The sequence below is a fragment of the Bos taurus genome, chromosome 4, assembly GCF_002263795.3.
Source record: "Bos taurus isolate L1 Dominette 01449 registration number 42190680 breed Hereford chromosome 4, ARS-UCD2.0, whole genome shotgun sequence".
Classification (NCBI taxonomy): domain Eukaryota; kingdom Metazoa; phylum Chordata; class Mammalia; order Artiodactyla; family Bovidae; genus Bos; species Bos taurus.
Genome location: NC_037331.1, coordinates 22,601,925 through 22,625,703, shown reverse-complemented (window position 1 = coordinate 22,625,703; position 23,779 = coordinate 22,601,925). Strand labels below are relative to the sequence as shown.

The following is a 23,779-nucleotide window of genomic DNA, read 5'->3' as shown; positions in this document are numbered from 1 at the left end:
AGAGAAGCTGAGTCACAAGGCTGCAGATATTTCCGTTGCAGTGCTTTGGCATATTTTTTAAAACTCTGCTACTTATTGCCACAAGTTATGATGTATTCAGTACTTTCATTATAGGCTATATCACTAAATGTATTTTCCTTCATATTGTGATTTGCAGAATTTCTAATATGTTTGATACAGTCAGGGATATAATTATAAAAGTATATTCCTCTCTAGAGGGAATCCTTGAGGCAAACTTTAAGTTCAAAGCTAATATTTAGCTTTTAATATCCTCTATCATGAATACTAATTGATTATTTCAAAAATACACCCAAGTGCAATGTTAGATGACAAAATCACTGTGTACTTCATGTTATTTGTGGAATTAAGAATATAGATTGGGATTTGGCTTCAGATATAATAATTTGTATAAGAAGCAAAAAATAAGTTCTTTACTATGTGTTAAAATAAATGAGAGAAGAAGACAAATCAAAGTGAAAATAATATGATACATGTAAAAATACTTCTCTCTCTAATAGCAAATTAGGGACTTTCCTGGTGGCTCAGATGGTATAAAATCTGCCTGTAATGCAGGAGACCTGGGTTTGATCCCTGGATTGAGAAGATCCCTTAGAGAAGGAAATGGCAACCCACTCCAGTATTCCTGCCTGGAGAATCCCATGGATAGAGGAGCCTGGTGGGCTACAGTCCATGGGGTCACAAAGAGTTGGATACAACTGAGCAATTAACACAAGTCAAATGTCAATGTATTTAGGATACAGCGAAGTAAATTTGCAGGAGGTAGGATTATAGATTGAGGATTAAAACTCACGCATAAAATATAATCAACTCTAATTTTGTGAATTCTTGTTAGAGTATCAAAACAATAATATAACTATAATATCATATCCTTAAAATACCTACCAATTAGTAAAATATGGCCTCTCAGTTTAAAATGATGCTTCCTAAGGCCCAGTTGATTTCACATTCCAGGATGTCTGGCTCTAGGTGAGTGATCACACCATCGTGATTATCTGGGTCATGAAGATCTTTTTTGTATAGTTCTTCTGTGTATTCTTGTCACCTCTTCTTAATATCTTCTGCTTCTGTCAGGTTCATACGATTTCTGTCCTTTATTGTGCCCATCTTTGCATGAAATGTTCCCTTGGTATCTCTAATTTGCTTGAAGAGATCTCTAGTCTTTCCCATTCTATTGTTTTCCTCTGTTTCTTTGCACTGATCACTGAGGAAGGCTTTCTTATCTTTCCTTGCTATTCTTTGGAACTCTGCATTCAGATAGGTATATCTTTCCTTTTCTCCTTTGCTTTTCACTTCTCTTCTTTTCACAGCTATTTGTAAGGCCTCCTCAGACAGCCATTTTACTTTTTGGCATTTCTTTTTCTTGGGGATGGTCTTGATCTCTGTCTCCTATACAATGTCATGAACCTCCATCCATAGTTTATCAGGCACTCTGTCTATCAGATCTAGTCCCTTAAATCTATTTCTCACTTCCACTGTGTAATTGTAAGGGGTTTGAAATAGGTCATACCTGAGTGGTCTAGTGGTTTTTCCTACTTTCTTCAATTTAAGTCTGAATTTGGCAATAAAGAGTTCATGATCTGAGCCACAGTCAGCTCCCGGTCTTGTTTTTGCTGACTGTATAGAGCTTCTCCATCTTTGGCTGCAAAGAATAAAATCAGTCTGATTTCGGTGTTGACCATCTGGTGATGTCCATGTGTAGAGTCTTCTCTTTTGTTGTTGGAAGAGGGTGTTTGCTATGACCAGTGTGTTCTCTTGGCAAAACTCTGTTAGCCTTTCCCCTACTTCATTCTGTACTCCCAAGGCCAAATTTCCCTGTTACTCCAGATGTTTCTTGACTTCCTACTTTTGCATTCCAGTCCCCTATCATGAAAAGAGAAGTGAAGTCACTCAGTCGTGTCCCACTCTGTGGCTCCATGGACTGTAGCCTACCAGGCTCCTCCATCCATGGGATTTTCCAGGCAAGAGTACTGGAGTGGGGTGCCATTTCCTTCTCCAGGGGATCTTCCCAACCCAGGGATCAAACCCGAATCTCCCGCATTGTAGGTAGATGCTTTACCATCTGAGCCACCAGGGAAGTCCTATCATGAAAAGGGCATCTTTTTTGGGTGTTAATTCTAAAAGATCTTGTAGCTCTTCATACAACCATTCAGTGACTGAACTGAACTGAATTTGAAATGAAATAAGTTATCTAATTACTTTATGTAGATAATGGGAAAATATAGTTTGAAAATGACATTTGTGCTCTAACATGATAAATGCTATATCAAGTAACTTTGAGTAAGAAATTAAAGATACATTATCTTTAAGATCTATCATTTACAACACATATGACCTAAGATTTTTGTTAGTTCTCAAGATTTAAAATATGACCATGTCAGGAATTTTAACTTGAATTTATGTAGTTCTGGACAGTATGAGTAGAATTCAGGAAGACTGAAAAACTCTATAGGTTTTAGGCATAACCTTTACATATGTGTCCTGTGTATTTCAGCACAGAAGGTTCATGACTCATTGAATTCTCAAGGTGTCCATGACCCACAGAAAGCTATGAACCATTGCTCTTTGTATTTACTTCACATAATTCATAAAGCTAGTTACAGTTTAATTGGCTATTGCATCTAGATTTCTTTTACATGGTTTCTAATTTATTTTTACAAAAGTGAGAGAAAAGACTTTTTAGCACTTCACTGGAATTCCTGCATACATGGTAACACATCGAGAATGATGAAGCCACATTACACTGGGGATGGTGGGAAATTTAGGTTGACTCAAGTGTTAATATAAAACCCATGCCTCATCTTTACCTGTAATTCCAGGTCCTCGTTTTTGTAGTATTTGCAAAAGGTTAAGAATATAATCATTAAAAATCATGGGGCTAGACAAAGTCCGTATTGAAAAGAGGTCAGTATTCAGTGCTTAGTACTGAATCCTTTTCTTGTGCATGTGACAGAATTTGATTGATACTGTAGATGCTGGGCTGTTCGTTGCCCCTCTACTTTTGTGTTGATTCGTATTGTGGATATGACTTCAACAGTGGCTGAATGAGGCAAAAAGTAGAGAATTATGATGATGGAGACAGAAAGTCTTAGAAGACATTGTCATATTGATCAATTCTCAGAAGACTTGAGTCTAATCCCATGTCTGGCCCCAATTCTACCCACTTTAGATCCTCATTCACTGGGGGTGGGGGGGGAGGCGGTAAAAAAAAAAAAAAAAAAGCTCTGCAGTACTTTTCTGCTCTAAAAGTGAGATTCCACAATTAATGTTTGTTTTCATCATTGATTTTCTAAGTATTGAGTACTTCTAAGCCTGTGGCACTATGAAGAAGATCAAAATGAAATGAGCATGGAGTCTTGGAGAAGGCAATGGCACCCCACTCCAGTACTCTTGCCTGGAAAATCTCATGGAGGAAGGAGCCTGGTGGGCTGCCGTCCATGGGGTCACTAAGAGTCAGACGCGACTGAGCGACTTCATTTTCACTTTCACTTTCACTTTCATGCACTGGAGAAGGTAATGGCAACCCACTCCAGTGTTCTTGCCTGGAGAATCCCAGGGATGGGGGAGCCTGGTGGGCTGTTGTCTATGCGGTCGCACAGAGTCGGACACGACTGAAGCGACTTAGCAGCAGCAGCAGCAGCAGCATGGAGTCTCAATCATTAAAATGTTGACTCTCTAGAAGGAAACCATAAATGATCACAATACTTTAAAATGATGTTTCAAAAGAAAGGTATATATTTGATGTTCACAGCCAGCGTCATAAAGTGGAATTAGGACTACCAAATATATTCATTTATGTGACACATTTGCAGATGGTGACCTTCTATATGATAATCTTGGTGCATTTCCTTAGGAAATTCTGTTTTTCTGAAGTCTGTTGCTCCACGACTTTTGGTTCTTGAGATTTATGCTCCCGTGCAGTCTGGGCCTGAGCTTCATTAGCACCTGATTTACCATGAGTGCAGATGGTTATTGGAAATAAAAAGTCAGCCATTTCCTATGATTAAATCTCTCATGGGCTGCATCTCCCTCTTAGCTATTTCCTTACTATTGCATATGATTCATTCGCAAGCAGAACAGTGATTATTATATGATTGTTAAATCTAAAGTGGAAAGGAAAGTAGATTATTAGAAAAAGTCTAGTAGCTTATTAATATATATTATGTGCTACAATGAAATGATTTTACCGAAGTATTAGCAGGATGATAGATTTATGGATGATGAGAGAAAATTACTCTATTGTGACGATTGTGTGTAACAAAAAGAATTCAGAGTCCTTTTTTTTTTTTCTTTTCTTTCTTTTTTCTTTCTGCTTGCCTTGCTTTAATGGGTTCTTGCTTAAACCAATAATCTCCCCAAATGCCTCCTCATCCTTATGAGCAATCATGTAACTGTGAGTCTAATAAGCAAATGAAGGGAAATCCAGGAACATTAATTCGCTATGTCTATATTTTTTGAGCTGAGAGGAAAGCAAGACTTTGTTTCCAACAGAAATATTTCAGTAGTTTTATCTGATTGGAAGTAATTGACTGTTACTTTTTCACTTGACGCTTTCCTTTTATGCGAACAGTGAGAGTCTGAGAAATTGTATCTCCCTTTCAGAATGTTGCATCCTCTTTATGTGATGCTGAATTGATGAAATTTATGACCACATAGTACAGAGTCAACTTGTACAACAGAGACTTGTTGATTTGCCTAGTTATTACTGTATTTAATTGCCCTATCATATTCCTCTTCATCTGGTGTAAAAGTCTAAATCATTCAATTGAAAGACAAATACAACCACAGTTACCAGAGTGCTCTTCTCTCTAATTCATTTCCATTATTAAATTTATTCAGGTTACTTAGTTTCAGCTCTGAGGCTTTGGTTATGCACAGGGTTTTAGCAATGAAATTCAAGCATTTATCTGCTGATCTTTTAGGAACGTATTTTGCTACCACTTCCTGAATGCTCATGCAGCAAATAATTGTATCAAAAGAAATAATATGCATAGACAAAGAAATACAAATTCAGTATAAGTGCTGCCACTGACAGTATTCATCATAAGAAAAATATACTATGCAGCAAAATGTCTGGCCTCCTGTAGCAGCACTTAGACACACTGAGCTAACATTCTAGTCTGGGCTGTTTGGTCTCCTCTGCTTGGCTTTGGGTATGTTTTCTGCCACAGGGCCTTTGTACTGTCACCTGTGCTAGAAATGTGCTTCCCTCCTAGTTTATAACCTCTCATGAAAACATTCTCATTCTTCTCCTTCCCATGGTACCATAGCAATTTCACTTGTGTGTGCTTGAGGAATTACTGTCTTTCCCACTGTACTGTAGGGCAGAGTCTCTAAGGCAGAATTGATGGAAGCTTTTGCTGACTTCTTTATATGTTATGCTTGCTGCTGCTGCTGCTAAGTCACTTAAGTCATGTCTGACTCAGTGGGACCCCATAGACGACAGCCCACCAGGCTCCGCCGTCCCCAGGATTCTCCAGGCAAGAACACTGGAGTGGGTTGCCATTTCCTTCTCCAATGTATGAAAGTGAAAAGTGAAAGTGAAGTTACTCAGTCGTGTCTGACTCTTAGTGACCCCATGGACGGTAGCCTACCAGGCTTCTCCATCCATGGGGTTTTCCAGGCAAGAGTACTAGAGTGGGTTGCCATTGCCTTCTCCATTTTATGCTTGCTACTGCTACTGCTCAGTCGATTCAGTCGTGTCTGACTCTGTGCGACCCCATAGACGGAAGCCCACCAGGCTCCCCCGTCCCTGGGATTCTCCAGGCAAGAACACTGGACTGGGTTGCCATTTCCTTCTCCAATGCATGAAAGTGAAGAGTGAAAGTGAAGTCGCTCAGTCGTGTCCGACTCTCAGCGACCCCATGGACTGCAGCCTACCAGGCTCCTCCATCCATGGGATTTTCCAGGCAAGAGTACTGGAATGGGGTGCCATTACCTTCTCCATCCATGTTATGCTTAGCACATTACAAAACTTATAATGTGTAATGATGTGTAATGTGTATTACACTTCTGTGTAATAAGTCTCTGTCTTTTATCCATTTTTACACAGCTCACCACACCAAAACTTGGTGCCTGAAAATAACAGCAATTTATTATTTTTCATACTTTTGGGGTTAGCAAGGCAGCTCTTCAGCTACAATAAGCTGGTGGATTTTCTGGGCTTGGGCTCAGCTAGGATATTAGATCTTTCTCATCACATCATTTTCCACCCTAGGCAAAAGGTTCTTAAGACAGTGCTCCATGAGAGGGAGGGTGGCCTTTACAAAGCTGTTGAGGCCTAAGCTCTTGAACTTGCACAGCATCATTTCTGTTGTATTCTGTTGGTCAGTCACTAGGGCTAGTCCAGATGCAAAGGGGGTGAAGAAAAAGATTTTCCTCTGGAAAGGAAATGTAGCATAGTCCTGTTGCATAATGGCATTTATGCAGGATTGGGAAGAATTTGTGTCTGTTAAACAATCTACTGTTGTATTCAGTAATATTTTAATTAATTATAAATGCAACTATAATTTAATTTTGAAGCTAGTTCAGGAATTGGCTGATATATATGTTTTATCATTTATTGTATTTGCTTTGGAATTTTACTTTATATACACTATGCTCTAAGAATGAGAAGAAACGGAGAGAGTGGTTCATCAATTCTAAGAGATAATAGGCGATCTAATCTCACATTTAGATAAATAAAGGCTGTGAGCTGTATAAGAGCAGGAACTTAATCATGAACTTCCAGCAATTAGAATAATTTCTGGTACATAAGAGGTATTTAATAAATATTTGTTGAATGAATGAATGAATGAGAAAAATTAATAGACATCCTTTTCTTTGATCTTCCTTTTTATGTTCTTAAGGAAGTCACTTTTTCTTTTCATCTGTCTCAAATGATTAGGTTGTAAATTTTTTGGGAAAAGGCTGAGGGACAAGTAGTGTTTCTGCTCATCCACGTATTGAGTTGTTCAAAAAGTTTATTTGAGTTTTTATGTGAGATATTATTTCCATGAATATATCCATGAATCCATAAGAATGAATTCTGTCAAGATTTAGCGATAATAAAACATATTACACACATATGAATAATATTATAATTATTTTACATTTGACGACTTACTAAAAAGAGCCTCCAATAGATTTTGTTTTCATATTGATTGATAAAAATAACAAGATAGCCTCTGCACTCTCTATAGTCTGTTCATAATAGGAAACATCACTGAGTCACTAACCTAAATGAGTGACTATACATATCTAATAATATTCAGTATGAAACGACTTCAGTACTATATCTGGATTCAGCAAAATTTTTGTGAACAAAAGTATCATTTTGTTTTTCCTCAGCTGAAAAATACAGATGACTTTTTTTTTTAATTTAATTTTATTTTTAAACTTTACAAATTGTATTAGTTTTGCCAAATATCAAAATGAATCCACCACAGGTATACATGTGCTCCCCATCCTGAACCCTCCTCCCTCCTCCCTCCCAATACCATCCCTCTGGTTCATCCCAGTGCACTAGCCCCAAGCATCCAGTATCGTGCATCGAACCTGGACTGGCGACTCGTTTCATACATGATATTATACATGTTTCAATGCCATTCTCCCAAATCTTCCCACCCTCTCCCTCTGCAACAGAGTCCATGAGACTGTTCTATACATCAGTGTCTCTTTTGCAGATGACTTTTTTTTAATTTAAATTTATTTATTTTAATTGGAGGTTAATTACTTTACAATATTGTATTGGTTTTGCCATACATCAACATGAATCCGCCACGGGTGTACACGTGCTCCCCATCTGAACCCCACCTCCCACCTCCCTCCCCGTACCATCCCTCTGGGTCATCCCAGTACACCAGCCCCAAGCATCCTGTATCCTGCATCGAACTTGATGACTTTTTATTTAAATTCTGGGAAGTGATGCAACGTGTTGCTAAGTATATTACTATAGCAAAAAATGTTACTTTATTGATTTGTTGATGGTAATGCAGATTGGAAAAAGTTTTATCTTATAAAATATCTTCAACCATAATTCATCTCCACTTATTATCTGCTTATTTGAGCATAATTTCAAACAGTAGAGCATAGAATATGGGCTTGGCATAATTTTTTAATAAAAAATAGATAATGCTAGAGAGAAAAGACAAGGAAATCTTTCTTAGAATTGTCTAACGTGTACTTGAATGTACCAGCACAATGATTAATCCCCAAATAATAATCCCTACATCTGTCAATTAGTTCATATACAAGTCAGCCTGAATATTTTATATAAATTTTAGTATCTTGACTAGAAACAAAAACAGATCATGATATTTCAGGGAGTCATCTGGGTCCCTCAGGATATAAATCAGTGACAAAAAATGCAATCTAAATAGTCACAGATTTACTTATTCATGTGTTAGACTATATAATTCTTCAATTTGATTGAAAATATCAGTATTTTCAATATAACTCAAGTAGTCTGATTCCTATCCTTATCATTTTTATACAAATAACTAATGTGTTGGTAAAACCATCCCTCTATAGCATTGGGAAAAGGAGGATTGTCTCATTTTTAATTCCAGTGTGAGAGAAGTTTTAAGGTGAATAGCATTTTCAAAATGCACAGCTGTGGCTCTTGCTGCAGAATTGGAAAAGGACTGCTGATGTGTGAGGAAAAACAAAAGTAAAACATTAATATTCAGAGAGTAGAAACAAGTTTTATTAGAAGTAATTTTTTTTTAAGTTGTGAAGCTGTGTTAGTCCTCAACAGAATATAGGCAAGGGAAATAATGCGTGAAGGAGCTGCTGCTGCTGCTAAGTTGCTTCAGTCATGTCCGACCCTGTGTGACCCCATAGATGGCAACCCACCAGTCTCCCCCGTCCTTGGGATTCTCCAGGCAAGAACACTGGAGTGGGTTGCCATTTCCTTCTCCAGTGCATGAAAATGAAAAGTGAAAGTGAAGTTGCTCGGTCCTGTCCGACTCTTCTCGACCCCATGGACTGAAGCCTATGTGGCTCCTCCATCCATGGGATTTTCCAGGCAAGAGTACTGGAGTGGGTTGCCATTGCCTTCTCTGGTGAAGGAGCTAGATAGGTGTAACTTTTTTTTCTTTATTTTTTGTAAGTTTTACAAAATAGAGTATCTAAAAATTCTTTAAGAGAAACAGATTAAAAATATAGCAAGGTATAATATTTTATAATGATTCATCATTATTGATTGCAAGCTATTCTATGACACTGAGGATAGTAATAGAAAAGAATTAATTGGCCTGTCAATAATGAAAAGTAGGTGTATTTTGCAAAAATATTCATGTAATCTTTGTCACATGTTGAATTCCCTATGTTTGAAACCAGTTTAGTGATTTCAGATGTCATTAATATTTTAACATGCAAAGCAAATGCCATTAAACAGAGTTACTTAGTTTAATAATGTTGACTCCTTCTCATAACTGTCAAATGCACAAAGTTATAAATTAATTCATATTCTAGCTTTAAAGACTTGTCCATGAGTCAGGTCAGAAAACTGGAGCTGTTTTTCCTGTAAGTCTACTGAAACTATTAAATTTAGTTAAATTCCCTGAAACTAGGGAAATTCCGTGCTCAGTTGCTGTCTTGTTTGACTCTTTGTGACCCCATGGACTGCAGCCTAGCAGGATCCTCTGCCCATGGGATTCTCCAGGCAGGAGTACTGGAGTGTGTTGCCATTTCCTTCTCCAGGGGATCTTCCTGACCCAGGGTTTGGACCCGCATCTCTTGTGTCTCCTGCATTGGCAGGCAGGTTCTTTACAACTAGTGCCACCTTGGAAGGCCTTATAGTTTTGTATTTAGTGCTTAAATACTTGATTGGCTTAGTGCATTCAGTAAAAGCAAATAAAACAGAGAAAAGAGAGAGACAGAGATGGAGACAAATATAACCAAGAAAGTCAACTGGCAAATAGTAGAAAGAAGAGGATATAGCAAGAAATTGTTTTATTATCTAGATCAACATACTCGATTTGTTATCAAGCTAGATGTCTTAGTGGCCTTTGAAGCTGTCTTATAGACATCTTCCCAGGGAGCAGTATGTTGACTGTGTGATCCTAGCCCAGTCTCATCCTCATTTTTAGAAAATGGAAAAATATCATTGTATCATGGCACCCAGAAGTGACCGGGCTCTTAATCACTTGCTGAAGTTACCATATAATAAAATGTATGAAGAAGTGAAGTGAAGTGAAGTTGCTCAGTCGTGTCTGACTCTTTGCGACCCCATAGACTGTAGCCTATCAGGCTCTTCCCTCCATGGGATTCTCCAGGCAAGAATACTGGAGTGGGTTGCCATTTCCTTCTCCAGGGGATCTTCTCGACCCAGGGATCGAACCTGGGTCTCCCGAATTCCAGGCAGATGCTTTAACCTCTGAACCACTTAAAATAGGGGGAAAATAGTGGTGATTCCTCTCCAGAGTAAAATGAACAGTTCCATAATTCAAGACATCATATTCTGCCGGGGACCAGCCCCGGCTGATCCAGGGAATTCAAAGCGGGGACGGCGTCGGCGAAGATCAGGAAACAATTGCTTAATTAAACGTTAATTAAGGATATAAAGAGTAATAGAATGAGGATAGCTCAGTAGGAAAATTCAGTGGAGAAAAGAGGCTGAAATAAGGATAGCTCAGTGAGGAAATTCAGTGGAGAAAAGAGGCTGAATAATTCAGCCAGAAGGTAAGAGAAAGAACGACATGGTGAGACCAAGTTTCGGTGAACAAGGCCCGCACTTTATTTTCCAAAGTAGTTTTTATACCTTAAGTTATGCATAGAGGATAATGGGGGAAGGGGTAGAGTCATGCAGTAAGCCAGGCTTTCTTCCTGCAAACTTATCATATGCAAAAGTTTAGGTGATTTGCATCATCTTCTGGCCTGGAGGCCTTTTTCTCTAAAGGTGATTATTCTAAAGTCAGGCGCCAGCCTCCAAAAAGCATTAGATAAAGTTGCATTCCTACAGAGCAAAGGTGTAGTGGGCTATAACAAGAAAAAGAATTAACTCAAGGGTCCCAGGTTACAAACATTAAAGCTACTACTTACACCAATTATATTAATCAATACACTGCCAGGGACACAGCAGGTAAGGGATATGGAAACTTAGCAGCAAACATTGGCCCAACAAGTGAAAATCCCTTCACCAATACAATTTCTAATCAATCTTTTAACTACTCAAAAGAATCTGTGTTTAGACAGTTTAGAACATCTCCTGCCTCTCACAGTTGGGAGGCTCTGAACAATCACATGAGGCCGGAAAAACCTATTCAGGCAGGCTAGAGGATTTCCAAAGGAGTTTGTAGGTTAAACACTGTCACACCCAGGAATTATTAACTGGAGCTGTAAGCTAACTTTTTTCAGAGAGGTAGTGGGGGACAGCCCCCCGTAAAGTCAGAGGTGTAGGTGAAAGCACAAAGCAGAAAGTAGGCAGACTCTGGTTTTGGGGGTAGATTGCTCGAGAATTTCCAGGGAGACTCCTGAGGCTTGATCCCGCCTTTGCGTATGCCAAGCCTCCTTCCTCATGACCTTTGCCAGAGGCGGAGCTCGCTCCCCGCAATATTCATGATATCAAAATCCATGGAATTTCAGAATAGCTCCAGATTGCTTATTAACTATGGTATTAGAGCAAAGGAAAGGGATGGGTCTCAGACTCTGGAAAACCCGGCCAATTTCCTTCCTTAAAGAAATTTGCTGTTCCTTTTTAATGTGTTCACTCTTATTGCATCCTATGAACCTCCTTTTTAGAACTTATCACATTTGATATTAAATCATTTCATACACTTTTTTTTCCTAACTAGAAGTTAAGTGTAATGTGAGCAGACACTTCCATCCTGTGTACAGATGTAATCCCATTGTCTGTCACAGTTCCATGTCTAGAGTTAGATTCAGTTCAGTCGCTCAGTCGTGTCCCACTCTTTGCGACCCCATGAATCCCAGCACGCCAGGCCTCCCTGTCCATCACCAACTCCCGCAGTTCACTCAGACTCACATCTATCGAGTCAGTGATGCCATCCAGCCATCTCATCCTCTGTCGTCCCCTCTTCCTCCTGCCCCCAATCCCTCCTGGCATCAGAGTCTTTTCCAATGAGTCAACTCTTCGCATGAGGTGGCCAAAGTATTGGAGTTTCAGCTTCAGTATCATTGCTTCCAAAGAAATCCCACGGCTGATCTCCTTCAGAATGGACTGGTTGGATCTCCTTGCAGTAGGTGTTGAGAATATGGATAAATGAATTTTTCCCCATAGAGAGCAGAAGTTTCTCTACTTTCCCCTGACATTCAGAGTTAGGCATGGAAACTTCCTAATTCCTGCATCTGTAGTGCCTTCCTCTCCATGGACAGAGCCTGGCAGGCTACAGTCTGTCTATAGGGTCACAAAGAGTTGGACATGACTGAAGAGCCTGACCACACACACACACCTCTTTTTGCTTTTATACATACTGAAGGGAATTTTTGTATTAGGGACATTTTCTGTTTATGAATTCCACAATCCACTGAAAAGAAGTAGACCTTTATTTTATATCGAGGCATACAAACCTTCATTAGAGTTTCACTGTCAACTTCAGCTAGGCTGTGTAAAGGTGTTCCTATTTATATTAGTGAGAGATACTCTACCTTAAATATTTTTGTACATCATCTCAGACATCATGGTCTATTTTATTAATTCAAATATCATTGACTCGATTTCTAAGTTTTTGGATATGGGACAGAGGAAAGTGGGAAGTGTGAACTTACCAGCTGGTTTCTCGTCTATAACTCCGATAAGAGTATTAGTTGCAAATTAGGAACACTTCAGAAAGGGGTGGTTTGTGACTTTTTCCCTGAGGTTATTTCAAGTATATAAACATAGAAATCATTCCTTAAAATTTAAGGTGATAGCTTTTCAGGGATATTTGCATGTCTAGTCACAAGATAAGCACAGGGAATTACGCTAAACAGAAATGCACTACCTGCTGCTGCTGCTGCTAAGTCGCTTCAGTCGTGTCCGACTCTGTGCGACCCCACGGACGGCAGCCCACCAGGCTCCCCCGTCCCTGGGATTCCCCAGGCAAGAACGCTGGAGTAGGTTGCCATTTCCTTCTCCAATGCATGCAAGTGAAAAGGGAAAGTGAAGTCGCTCAGTCGTGCCCGACTCTTCTCGACCCCATGGACTGCAGCCTACCAGGCTCCTCCATCCATGGGGTTTTCCAGGCAACAGTACTGGAGTGGGGTGGCATTGCCTTCTCCGAATTCACTACCTTAACTCCCTTAATTCAGTTACCACAAAATTTCACATCTAGAAAAATTGTATTGTATAACAAATATATATCTCTTTGGGGTTTTCCAAATATCTCACTGGTAATAATATTGTGAAAATTCTCTTTTGAACTATAATGGACAGTGCTGTCAGTGTGCTTTTGGCTACAAGTAACAGAATATATGAAGTAACTAATGAGCTTATTTACCAATCTCACATGAGTGGAGAGCCAGTAATAGACTGCAACCCCATGGACTGTAGCCCACCAGGCTCCTCTGTCCGTGGGATTCTCCAGGCAAGAATACTGGAGTGGGTTGCCATGCCCTCCTCCAAGGGATCTTCCTGACTCAGGGATCAAACCCAGGTCTCGAACACTGTGGGCAGATTTTTTACCATCTGAGAAAGAATGAGCCTTGCTTTCACATTCTACATGTCTCTTTTTTAGAATGGAACATCTCTCAGGTCCCATTGGTCTGCTCTAGATTACATTGTCACCTTTAATTGACTCATTTCAAGAAAGGGGAGTTAAAAATACTTTTAAAATAGAAATATGAACAAAAGAGTCATTTAGTGATGATCACCCATCTGACCTCTAACATTTCCTGGCTGCTGCTAAGTCACTTCAGTCGTGGCTGACTCTGTGCAACCCCAGAGACGGCAGCCCACCAGGCTCCCCTGTCCCTGGGATTCTCCAGGCAAGAACACTGGAGTGGGTTGCCATTTCCTTCTCCAATGCATGAAAGTGAAAAGTGAAAGTGAAAAGTGAAAGTGAAAAGTGAAAGTGAAAAGTGAAAGTAAAGTTGCTCAGTTATGTCGGACTCCTAGCAACCCCATGGACTGCAGCCTACCAGGCTCCTCCGTCCATGGGATTTTCCAGGCAAGAATACTGGAGTGGGGTGCCATTGCCTTCTCTGAACATTTCCCTAATGGCTTAGAAAAAGGTGTCATGTGATGCTGCATTCATTATTATATTTAATAAGAGGCAGTATGAGAAAAAAGGTAGAATTTCTGAGTTAGATTTTGCTGCTTCCCATATTAGGTTGGGTGAGTGACTTTAAACCTCTTTGGGTTCACCTGTGACAGTGCCATGCTGAATGACAATACAAATATTACTATCACAGATTCATTTAATCTCCCTAACAATTTTCTTTAAGAACATTTTATGATTATGAAATACTTATTTTAATAATAGAGATCTAGTTGCTCTTAAAAGATACTAAGTTCTAAACATCTTAAACACCCGTTTAGACACATTTGATTTAATTATTAATTATCCTTGTTCTTTGAGGTCTTACTATGTATTTATATATAGATTTTAGATTTTTAGATTTTGGATTTTAGAATTTTAGATTCTGTAATATGACATTCAGTTCAATTCAGTCACTCAGTCGTGTCCGACTCTTTGCGACCCTATAAATCGCAGCACACCAGGTCTCCCTGTCCATCACCAACTCCCGGAGTTCACTCAAACTCACATCCATCGAGTCGGTGATGCCATCCAGCCATCTCATCCTCTGTCATTCCCTTCTCCTCCTGCCCCCAGTCCCTCCCAGCATCAGAGTCTTTTCCAATGAGTCAACTCTTCGCATGAGGTGGCCAATGTATTGGAGTTTCAGCTTCAGCATCAGTCCTTCCAGTGAATATCCAGGACTGATCTCCTTTAGGATGGACTGGTTGGACCTCCTTGCAGTCCAAGGGACTCTCAAGAGTCTTCTCCAACACCACAGTTCAAAAGCATCAATTCTTCAGCACTCAGCTTTCTTCACAGTCCACCTCTCACATCCATACATGACTACTGGAAAAACCATAGCCTTGACTACACGGACCTTTGTTGGCAAAGTAATGAATGTCTCTGCTTTTGAATATGCTATCTAGGTTGGTCATAACTTTCCTTCCAAGGTGTAAGCATCTTTTAATTTCATGGCTGCAGTCACCATCTGCAGTGATTTTGGAGCCCAGAAAAATAAAGTCTGACACTGTTTCCACTGTTTCCCCATCTATTTGCCATGAAGTGATGGGACCAGATGCCATGACCTTCGTTTTCTGAATGTTGAGCTTTAAGCCAGCTTTTTCACTCTCCTCTCTCACTTTCATCGTACTGCTTTTATACTTTTCCATTCTAACACTCCTAATTGTTTCTAGTGCAGATTGCTTAGTCGTGTCTGACTCTGAGTCCCCATGGACTATAGCCTGCCAGGCTCCTCTGTCCATGGAATTCTCCAGGCCAGAATACTGGAGTGGGTAGCTGTTCCTCACCCAGGATTTAAACTGGGGTCTCTGGCCTTGCAGGTGGATTCTTTACCAACTGAGCTACCAGGGAATCAAAAAGCAGGAGAAAGAACATTAGGAAAGAAATAATTGTTTTCTCTGTTAAGGAAGAAAGTCCTCTTATATAAAAGTAGTGTTATATAACCACATATTCTTTTTCTTTCTTCCAGAGAATTAAAACATACTAAAATATTCAATCTTTGAGAGCAGCTTTCACCTTACATATGAGCAACTTTAATCTTATACAAGTAATTCAGGTTAAAAGTTGCATTTTTAGACTACCCATCTCTTTTGTTTTTACATACTAAGTTAGAATGTTTTCTGATTCTGTCTGAAGTTTCTGTAGCATGTTTCATTGTCTCCTGAGGGCTTAACAAGTGTGCCTTAAGGATGCACATTAGATACAAGCATTTTTATATGTCATTTCAAAAAATGTATCTCTACCTGTTGTTTGCAAATATGAGGAAAGTTTGCTGTCTTCCATATGAATATAAAGTGACTCCACTGTAGTCATTACAGCCATGTTTCTTCCTTACGAACTGGTATTATCATCATTATTCTTTTGCTATGAGAGAGTATAACTTCCTATTTAAAAAAAAAAGCATAGATTTGAGGGTTTCAATGGAATGTAGTTCTTTTTATAAGATATAATCATATTAAGAGTAACACCTCACCTCGTTGGGAATGAAAGAGTAGCCCTATTACTGGTGTTTGTTGTAACGTCTCTTGGCAGTGAAAAGCAAACCTGATCTGAGCTTTATGCCATAGTGCACCACTTTCAACCCTTACCCTATTGCTATGAGTCAACAGTGCCACATCTCTCATCACCAACATTGTTAGCCAAATTCAAAATTCCTGTTTCTAGAGTAGTCCATCAAATTGTGAGACTGAATTTTTATTATTAAAATAAAGTTATTGAAATGTCAGAAGCATTGTTCTCCATGGAAAATAATTTTAAAACAAGTTTTGAAATGACATTGAAATGCTTACATAACAGGATAACAGGGCAAAAATGAAAGCAAGCTAATATGAATGAGGTTTTTGAAGCATGCTTAATGAGTAAAAAAATATTCATTTAAAATCCGTTTTGACTAAGCTACTGAGGGCTTCATGTTTTTGCTTTCATTTGAAAAGCAAAGGTCAGAATTTTATTTTATCTGATGAGCATGTTATTCAGATAGTATAGATATAATCCCTTAGCTACGGATGTCTGAGAATGGATTCAGGTGTCTATTCAGTTTTACACATATATAAATGGTCTTCCAGTATCTTCTACATCACCACTAAATACATGGGGGAAAAAAAAGCACACCTGTGAAAGAAAAAAAATGATATTTAAGAGTAATTTGACTGAATTAAAACTTTTTCTGTGTTTATGACTTTCAAGTTTGCTACAGTAAGGTAAATGAAGCAATTTCACCCTTTTTATGTTGTATCTTTGCTAAAGTGAACTTCATATCTAATTAGGTTCTTTGGTATTCTTTTTTGGGAATTGCACTGGCAGTTCATGTTTTGCTTGTTTTGTTTTATGTTTGCTACATTATCATTACTTAGCAGACAAAAGTTTTAAAAAAAATTGTAAACCAGGAAGACAAGTTCTAAGGTTAAATATATTGCTAGAAATTAAAATGCCTATTTGAACAAAACTTGTGGAACTAAATATTACCTACATTTCATTGTGACAAGAATAATTGTCTTTCTGAGCAATATCTCTGATAGTTCACATTTTCCTGAGAGTGTGTAAAAGAAGCAAAATTACTGGTAGCAAGAAAAATAAATGCCTGGCAAATGAATGTCAATTTCATTTTTACCTGAACATCTGGTAGCCAAGCACTTTAAATATTAAACTGAAGGCTGTAGACCTACAATTAAATTCATTGAAATAGGATTTAATATATTAACAGCTTAAAATTATAATAGTATGAATAACTGTTTTTTTTTTTGGAGGACTTATGTCATCATACCTGTAATCACGAAACTTGTCTAAGGATACAATAAATTTGACTGTGGTGTGAACATTTCATAGGGGGTTAAATGTCCTGTTACCTTGTTCTTCAAATCCAAAGCTATATGTTTCCTCTGACAAATTTGAGTTTGAATTATTTGGATCATTTTCTAATGTGAGTGATAAAAATAAATAGCATACATGCTTAAATGTGCTTTTTGCATTTCTACAACCTAAAAACTAGTTTGGTGGAAAAAAATAAAATTTAACAGCTTTTAATTTGTCATGTGGAATCTGATCCTATGTGCTTTTTATTGCCTCCATATATTTATCTAAGTGAAACATAAAATGGTTGTAATAATGGAGAATTTAAAGCAGCTTTTGCACATGAGCAGTAATGCTAACTAATATGGTGAATAAAGCCTGAATGTAAATTCTCAGAATTTCTGTTTCTTGTGATGTGTTTGCTAAAGTAAGTATATCTTGGTTAGCTTATACAATCTCCTCATCATCCCGGTTAAGCTATGAAGAACTTTGGGAAAAAAAGTTGGGAGTAATCATTTACATGCAATTTTAAGTCATGTATATAATTTTCAAACTTCAATACAGTGAAGTTTGAAAATATCACCAAATCTGTCAAAATGTAGACTCATGAACTCATAGCCCCCCTCTTTTTTCCTGGAGTAATACTTTGATATCCCCACATATACCCCCAGAGATAACCCAGGTATGGCAGAAATTAGTGTTATCTAATACTACCAGTTCGTATTGATGCACCCGAATTTATGTCTCTTAAACTGAGCCTCTTCTTCCATTTCCCTTGCCCCTTGGTTATTTTTCACCTGTGCTATTCTAGTTACCACATTTCTGTCCATAGCACTAACAGTTCGACATTGCCACTCAGTTATTCATTTCTGTGAGTTTTATTTTATCCATATAACAAGACTGGCCACATCCCTCCAGTGCTAACAGACTTCTATAGCATCCTGTAAATCTGTCATATCAAGTCTAAACCCCTTAACTTGGCATACGCCTAGTTAGCCCACGCTTAGGAATCTCTTTAAGTCATTCTGCACGTTTTTGTTTTTGTTTTTGTTTTAATTTGGAGGGTAATTGCTTTACAATGTTGTGTTGGGTTTCTGCCATACCACACTGGGAATCAGTCATGAGTGTATATATATCCCCTTCTTCTTGAGCATCCCTCCCTCCTCCCATCCCTACCCCCCAGGTCACACTGAACTCTTAACAACCTGCTCCAGAACTTGTCTCCCTTTCCTCCTGTTTGTCTTCTGCTTATCCATTATGATGCCACCTTCTCTTCTAAAGCTTTTTGGACCCTGGAGGTAAAAGCAGGAGATTCACCAAAGTGTTTCTTCACAATATTTCAGTCATATTTAATTTAGAGAATTCGCTTTTTAATTATTTTATATGCCCATAACCTTTAACATCCTGAGCTCCTTAGAGACGAAGATAATCATGTTCATAGTTGTATCTTTAGGATAAACACAGAATATAGAAGTGAATGTTCTCAATGAAAGTTGATTGCATGAGTGATGAATAAATGAATCCAGGAAGGTCTGGATAAAACATCAACAGAAAAGTATTATTAGAAAACTTTTTGAATGTAGAAAGACAATTCCAAATAGAAGCAGCATAAAATATATACTAAATAATATTCAAAGATTGTCTAGATACTATTTGATACTGAACAGTGTCTTCCTATCAGTTTATTGAATGGTACCTTTTTATGATAATGGTGCATTAATAGGAAAATATTTTTAATTTTCCTAAACTTCAACCAATGTATAAAATTGTAAAACTACATTTATTCTATAAAGTAGACTGTTTTCATTAATTTAACATAAACATACATGTAGGCCTAGATCCACAGGTCTTACTGTTAAATGTTTGTCATTGTTTTTTCTAACTAGTTATCATCTATTTCTATCTACTCAGACATATGAAATCAGGCCATATGCAAGGAAGACAGTCTCGAGAAAAAGAATGATAATTCATAGTGCTAGAATCCTCTGAAACTTACCTTGGTTTTTAGATTATCGGCCTTAATATGGTGATTAGTGCAAGAAGGCAAGTGAAAGTTTTGTAAGCAAATAAGCCTTGTAGGAAATTAAATATTATTGGATGTGTCTAGGTAGATAAGATTATTTTTATAATTCATATTTCATATCAGAGAACTCTATACAACACAGCATAACAATAAGTACTCCATGTCATTTTTTATAACAAGTAATAGTATTTGCATTAAATAGTAAGGTCCCTGCCAAGTGTCTTTTTTAATTGTCGAAATGCTTTACATTCTAATGTGAAAATCACATGTCAGGGTTTATAAAGAAAAAAATAATTTGCTGTTGTAGAGACATTTGAATATCATTATAAAAATTTTCTTTTGTTTTACCTTCATGTGTGAAAACATATATCTCATTTTACCTGTATTTTCTTCTAACTGAGGGCATGACAGTATGTTAGACTATGTATAATTAAAAACTGCAGCTTTTTGTGAAAATTAATTTTTAGATCCAGTACAAGATTACATAAAAATCTAGTCATCCTTTGTACAATTACTTTAAATGATCATTAATTTAATTACCTGTACAAAGAAACCAAGATATGGTCACTGATTTCTGGGAGAAAATAAATTTTGAATATCTTAATTCCAGATTAAATACTGTACTAATTTAAAACTATATTTTCTTCACAACTTTGTTTGCTGATAAAATATTGTTATTACTTCTTTAGTTCTATCAGGCTGTATCATAATTTCCCACTGCCATTCATGTAACAGAGGACAGTATCTTTAAATGATAATTGATAGTTATCTAAAAAATGCTAAATTTTACCCTGTGGATAACTATTTTTTTTCTGTTTAATATGCTTTCCAATCATGGTAATTTCTAGTCAATGCATAGCCATCTAGAAAAATTGAGCATATTTCAGTTCAGTTTCTTGAAAAAGGAAAAAAAAAGATCTCATGAAAAGTCTATGCTTTTTTTTTTTCTCTTTCTCTTTATGGTTACACAGTGGCTGGTCTCAAATCAAGTTGTCTAAGAACTAGCTACAAATCATAAGCACTAAAACCATATTTTAAAATCTGAGCAACCACTATTATAGATCAACACATCCCTATAATCCCCTCCAGGACAATCACATAATTTGACAATAGCACTTAAACTTTGAAAATTATGTGAGCATTTTTTACATAACAGATGGTACATGTCCTCACACCTTTTCTATCACTCATAATACAAGACAGGTCTACTCAATTTTTAAAAATACCTTTTGTTATTAATAATTGCCTAAGCCGCTTCTTCCTTTCCTTTTTCAGAATGAAGAACAAATTTTGGTATTTTGAGTTTGGCACATCTGAAACTTTCTCAGCCACCTGCAAGAAGCTACATGAATCTGTAGAAATAGAAGTAAGAAAATGAATTCTCTTTATAATTCTATGAAATGGCTTGAGTGTATTAATTTGTTGTGATAGCCCATGGAAGAAGTTAGAATTTTAGCAATCCACATAGCTTTACCCAGTATTCTAAAATGTCATTTCTGTCACTTATTGAAAATCTAGCACTATCTGAAATACTAATGAAAAGCTAAGTGTGAGTATGCATTGTTTAATACAGCATAAAATAATTGAGAGGTGGAAATAACTGTAGATATCACTGGATATTGTATGGACAGAAAGCTGTAAGATAAAAGAAAGTACTTGAAGGGAAAGAAAAAAGTTGCAGAATACATGGAAAAAAACATATTATTTTTAGGTCTCAATATCATATAACTTTTAAAAATACAGTTCACTAAAATTGTACTTACTTTCATGAATAAAGGTTAAAAAATATACTTTTCTATTCCCCATACCCATTCATTAGCTAGGTTTTCTCAGTTCCTGAGGTTGCCATTCCCCATTACATTTGTAGAAAGTGAAAAAGTCAAGAAAGAGAGTGAAGATAGCAAGAAAAGATAGACTTTAAAAAGGTTTGGAGCAAATATGTCTATCAAAATTAAATACATTGTAGGACTAAAAATTTGGAGACAAGCTATAATAGAAAATGACTTAGATTTATTTAGAGGATTTTAGGGGTTAAAGAAAAAGGAAAAGTTAAGTAGTAAAGACAAATGAACAGAATCATGAAACAAGGATGCCTAATGACTAGCTTATGTGAATTGAGAAATATTGGCTTTAACACTTTTCATTTTAAAAAGAAACAACTTGTCAGCTGAGACCTAAATCTTTAGTGGCAACTTTTCAGGTAATAAGTTTGGTAGACAAAAGCAGTTAGGGACCACAGAGAAATATGATCATCTGGGTAGGTTCTTCATTATCTCAGCTTTCTAATTTACTGTTAATAATAATAAGAGCAAAAGTGGTACTAATTCAGACTATATCTCTTCGGACTTTTTCCTCATCATGATTGATAAATAAATCAAAGTATTACAGGTAGAATGGATTGTCATGGTACGGAAAAGGCCCTTCATGACTGAATCAGCTCATAATCCTGAAAAGGATTATTTTCACAAAAGGTCAAGGATTTGGGCTCAACATGGACTTTCTGTGATTGGTATTTGTGATGATAAATGTGTATATATGTTATATAGATATATATACTTATATAGCTATATGTGCATATAAATTTTTAAAAATTCATTATATAGTAGATCTTAAGTATTTCTGCCCTCAAAAACTGTTGTTTAAAGAAAATCTGTAGCAAAAGGCAAAAATGAAAAAGAAAAAATTGAAGTGTGGCTTTTGGTTGCTGCTGCTGCTCCTGCTAAGTCTTCAGTCGTGTCTGACTCTGTGTGACCCCATAGACGGCAGCCCACCAGGCTCCCCCCGTCCCTGGGATTCTCCAGGCAAGAACACTGGAGTGGGTTGCCATTTCCTTCTCCAATGCATGAAAGTGAAAAGCGAAAGTGAAGTCGCTCAGTCGTGTCCGACTCTTAGCGACCCCATGGACTGCAGCCCACCAGGCTCCTCCGTCCATGGGACTTTCCAGGCAGGAGTACTGGACTGGGGTAATATAGGGTAAATACTGTGAAACCTCTTTCACTTCTCTTTACCTTCGCCTACCACTGAACGTAGATTGAACATAGACTGAACATAGATTGAAGAACAAAACTACCTGAGAGAGATACTTCATGCTCATGGTTAGGTAAACTCACTGTGGTAGTGATGTCAGTTCTTCGCAACTTGAACTAAAGATTTAATGCAATCCCCATATTCCAGCAAATTATTCTGTGAATATCAGCAAACTGATGCTAAAATTTATCTGGAGAGTCAAAAGACCCGAATAGCCAAAACAAAATTGAAGGACAACAAAGTTGGAGCACTGACATTATCTGTCTTTAAGACTTACTAGAAAATAATCAAAACAGTGTGATGTTGGTGAAAGAACAGACAAAGCAAGGAAACAGATTGTAGAACCCAGAAATATATTCCCATAAATATAATCACCTATTCTTTGACAAATGAGGGAAGCCAATACAATGGAGAAGAGAAAGTTTTTAAATAAATAGTGCTGAGATGACTAGAAATCACAGGCAAAAAAAAAAACAAAAAACCCTCTTAACAGGCCTTCACCTTTAATAAAAATCACTGAAAATGGATCACAGAGCTAAATGTAAAACACAAAACTCTAAAGCTTGAAGATAACATAGGAGGGAATCTAAATGGCATTGGATATAATGATGCCTTTTAGATATAACACCAAAGGCACAAAACAAGAAAGAAAGAATTGATAAGCCAGATTTCATTGAAATTAAACACTTCTGGTTTTTGAAAGACAGTGTCAGGAGAATGAGAAAACAAGTCACAGACTAAGAAATAATATTTCGCAAAAGACATATTTGATAAAGAACTTTGTATATTCAAAACATACAGAGAACCCCTACAATTCAACAATAATAAAATAAACCACCCTATTGAAAACGGGGCCAAAGACTTTAACTGATACCTCACCCAAGGAGATACACAGATGACAAATGAGCAGGTGAAATGACACTCCACATCATATTTCATAAGGAAAATGCAAATTAAAACAACAATGAAATACTGCTCTACAGCTATTAGGATATTGCTAAAACCAAAAGCTGGTGAGGATATGGAGCAATAGGGGGTCTAAATCATTTCTAGTGGGAATGCAAAGTGGTATAGCCACTTTGGAAGAGAGTTTGGAAGTTTCTTACAAAGCTAAACATGCCCTTACCACATGATCCAGCAATCCTACTCTTTAGTACTTACCCAGAGGAGCTGAAAACATATGTACACACAAAAACATGCCCATGGATGTTAATAGCAACTTATTTAATAATTGTCAGAA

General features: G+C 37.3%; 1 protein-coding gene across 9 annotated transcripts in view; it reads left to right on the top strand.

Moving 5' to 3' along the window:
* The window catches only part of DGKB (diacylglycerol kinase beta), an 875,335-nt gene that overhangs the window by 636,589 nt on the left and 214,967 nt on the right, over positions 1–23,779 (top strand). For all 9 annotated transcript variants that reach the window (XM_059885674.1, XM_059885677.1, XM_015468340.3 and 6 more), the window contains one exon: positions 20,788–20,878. In XM_059885674.1, coding sequence (XP_059741657.1) covers positions 20,788–20,878 — 91 coding nt within the window. The remainder of the gene's footprint in view (positions 1–20,787; positions 20,879–23,779) is intronic.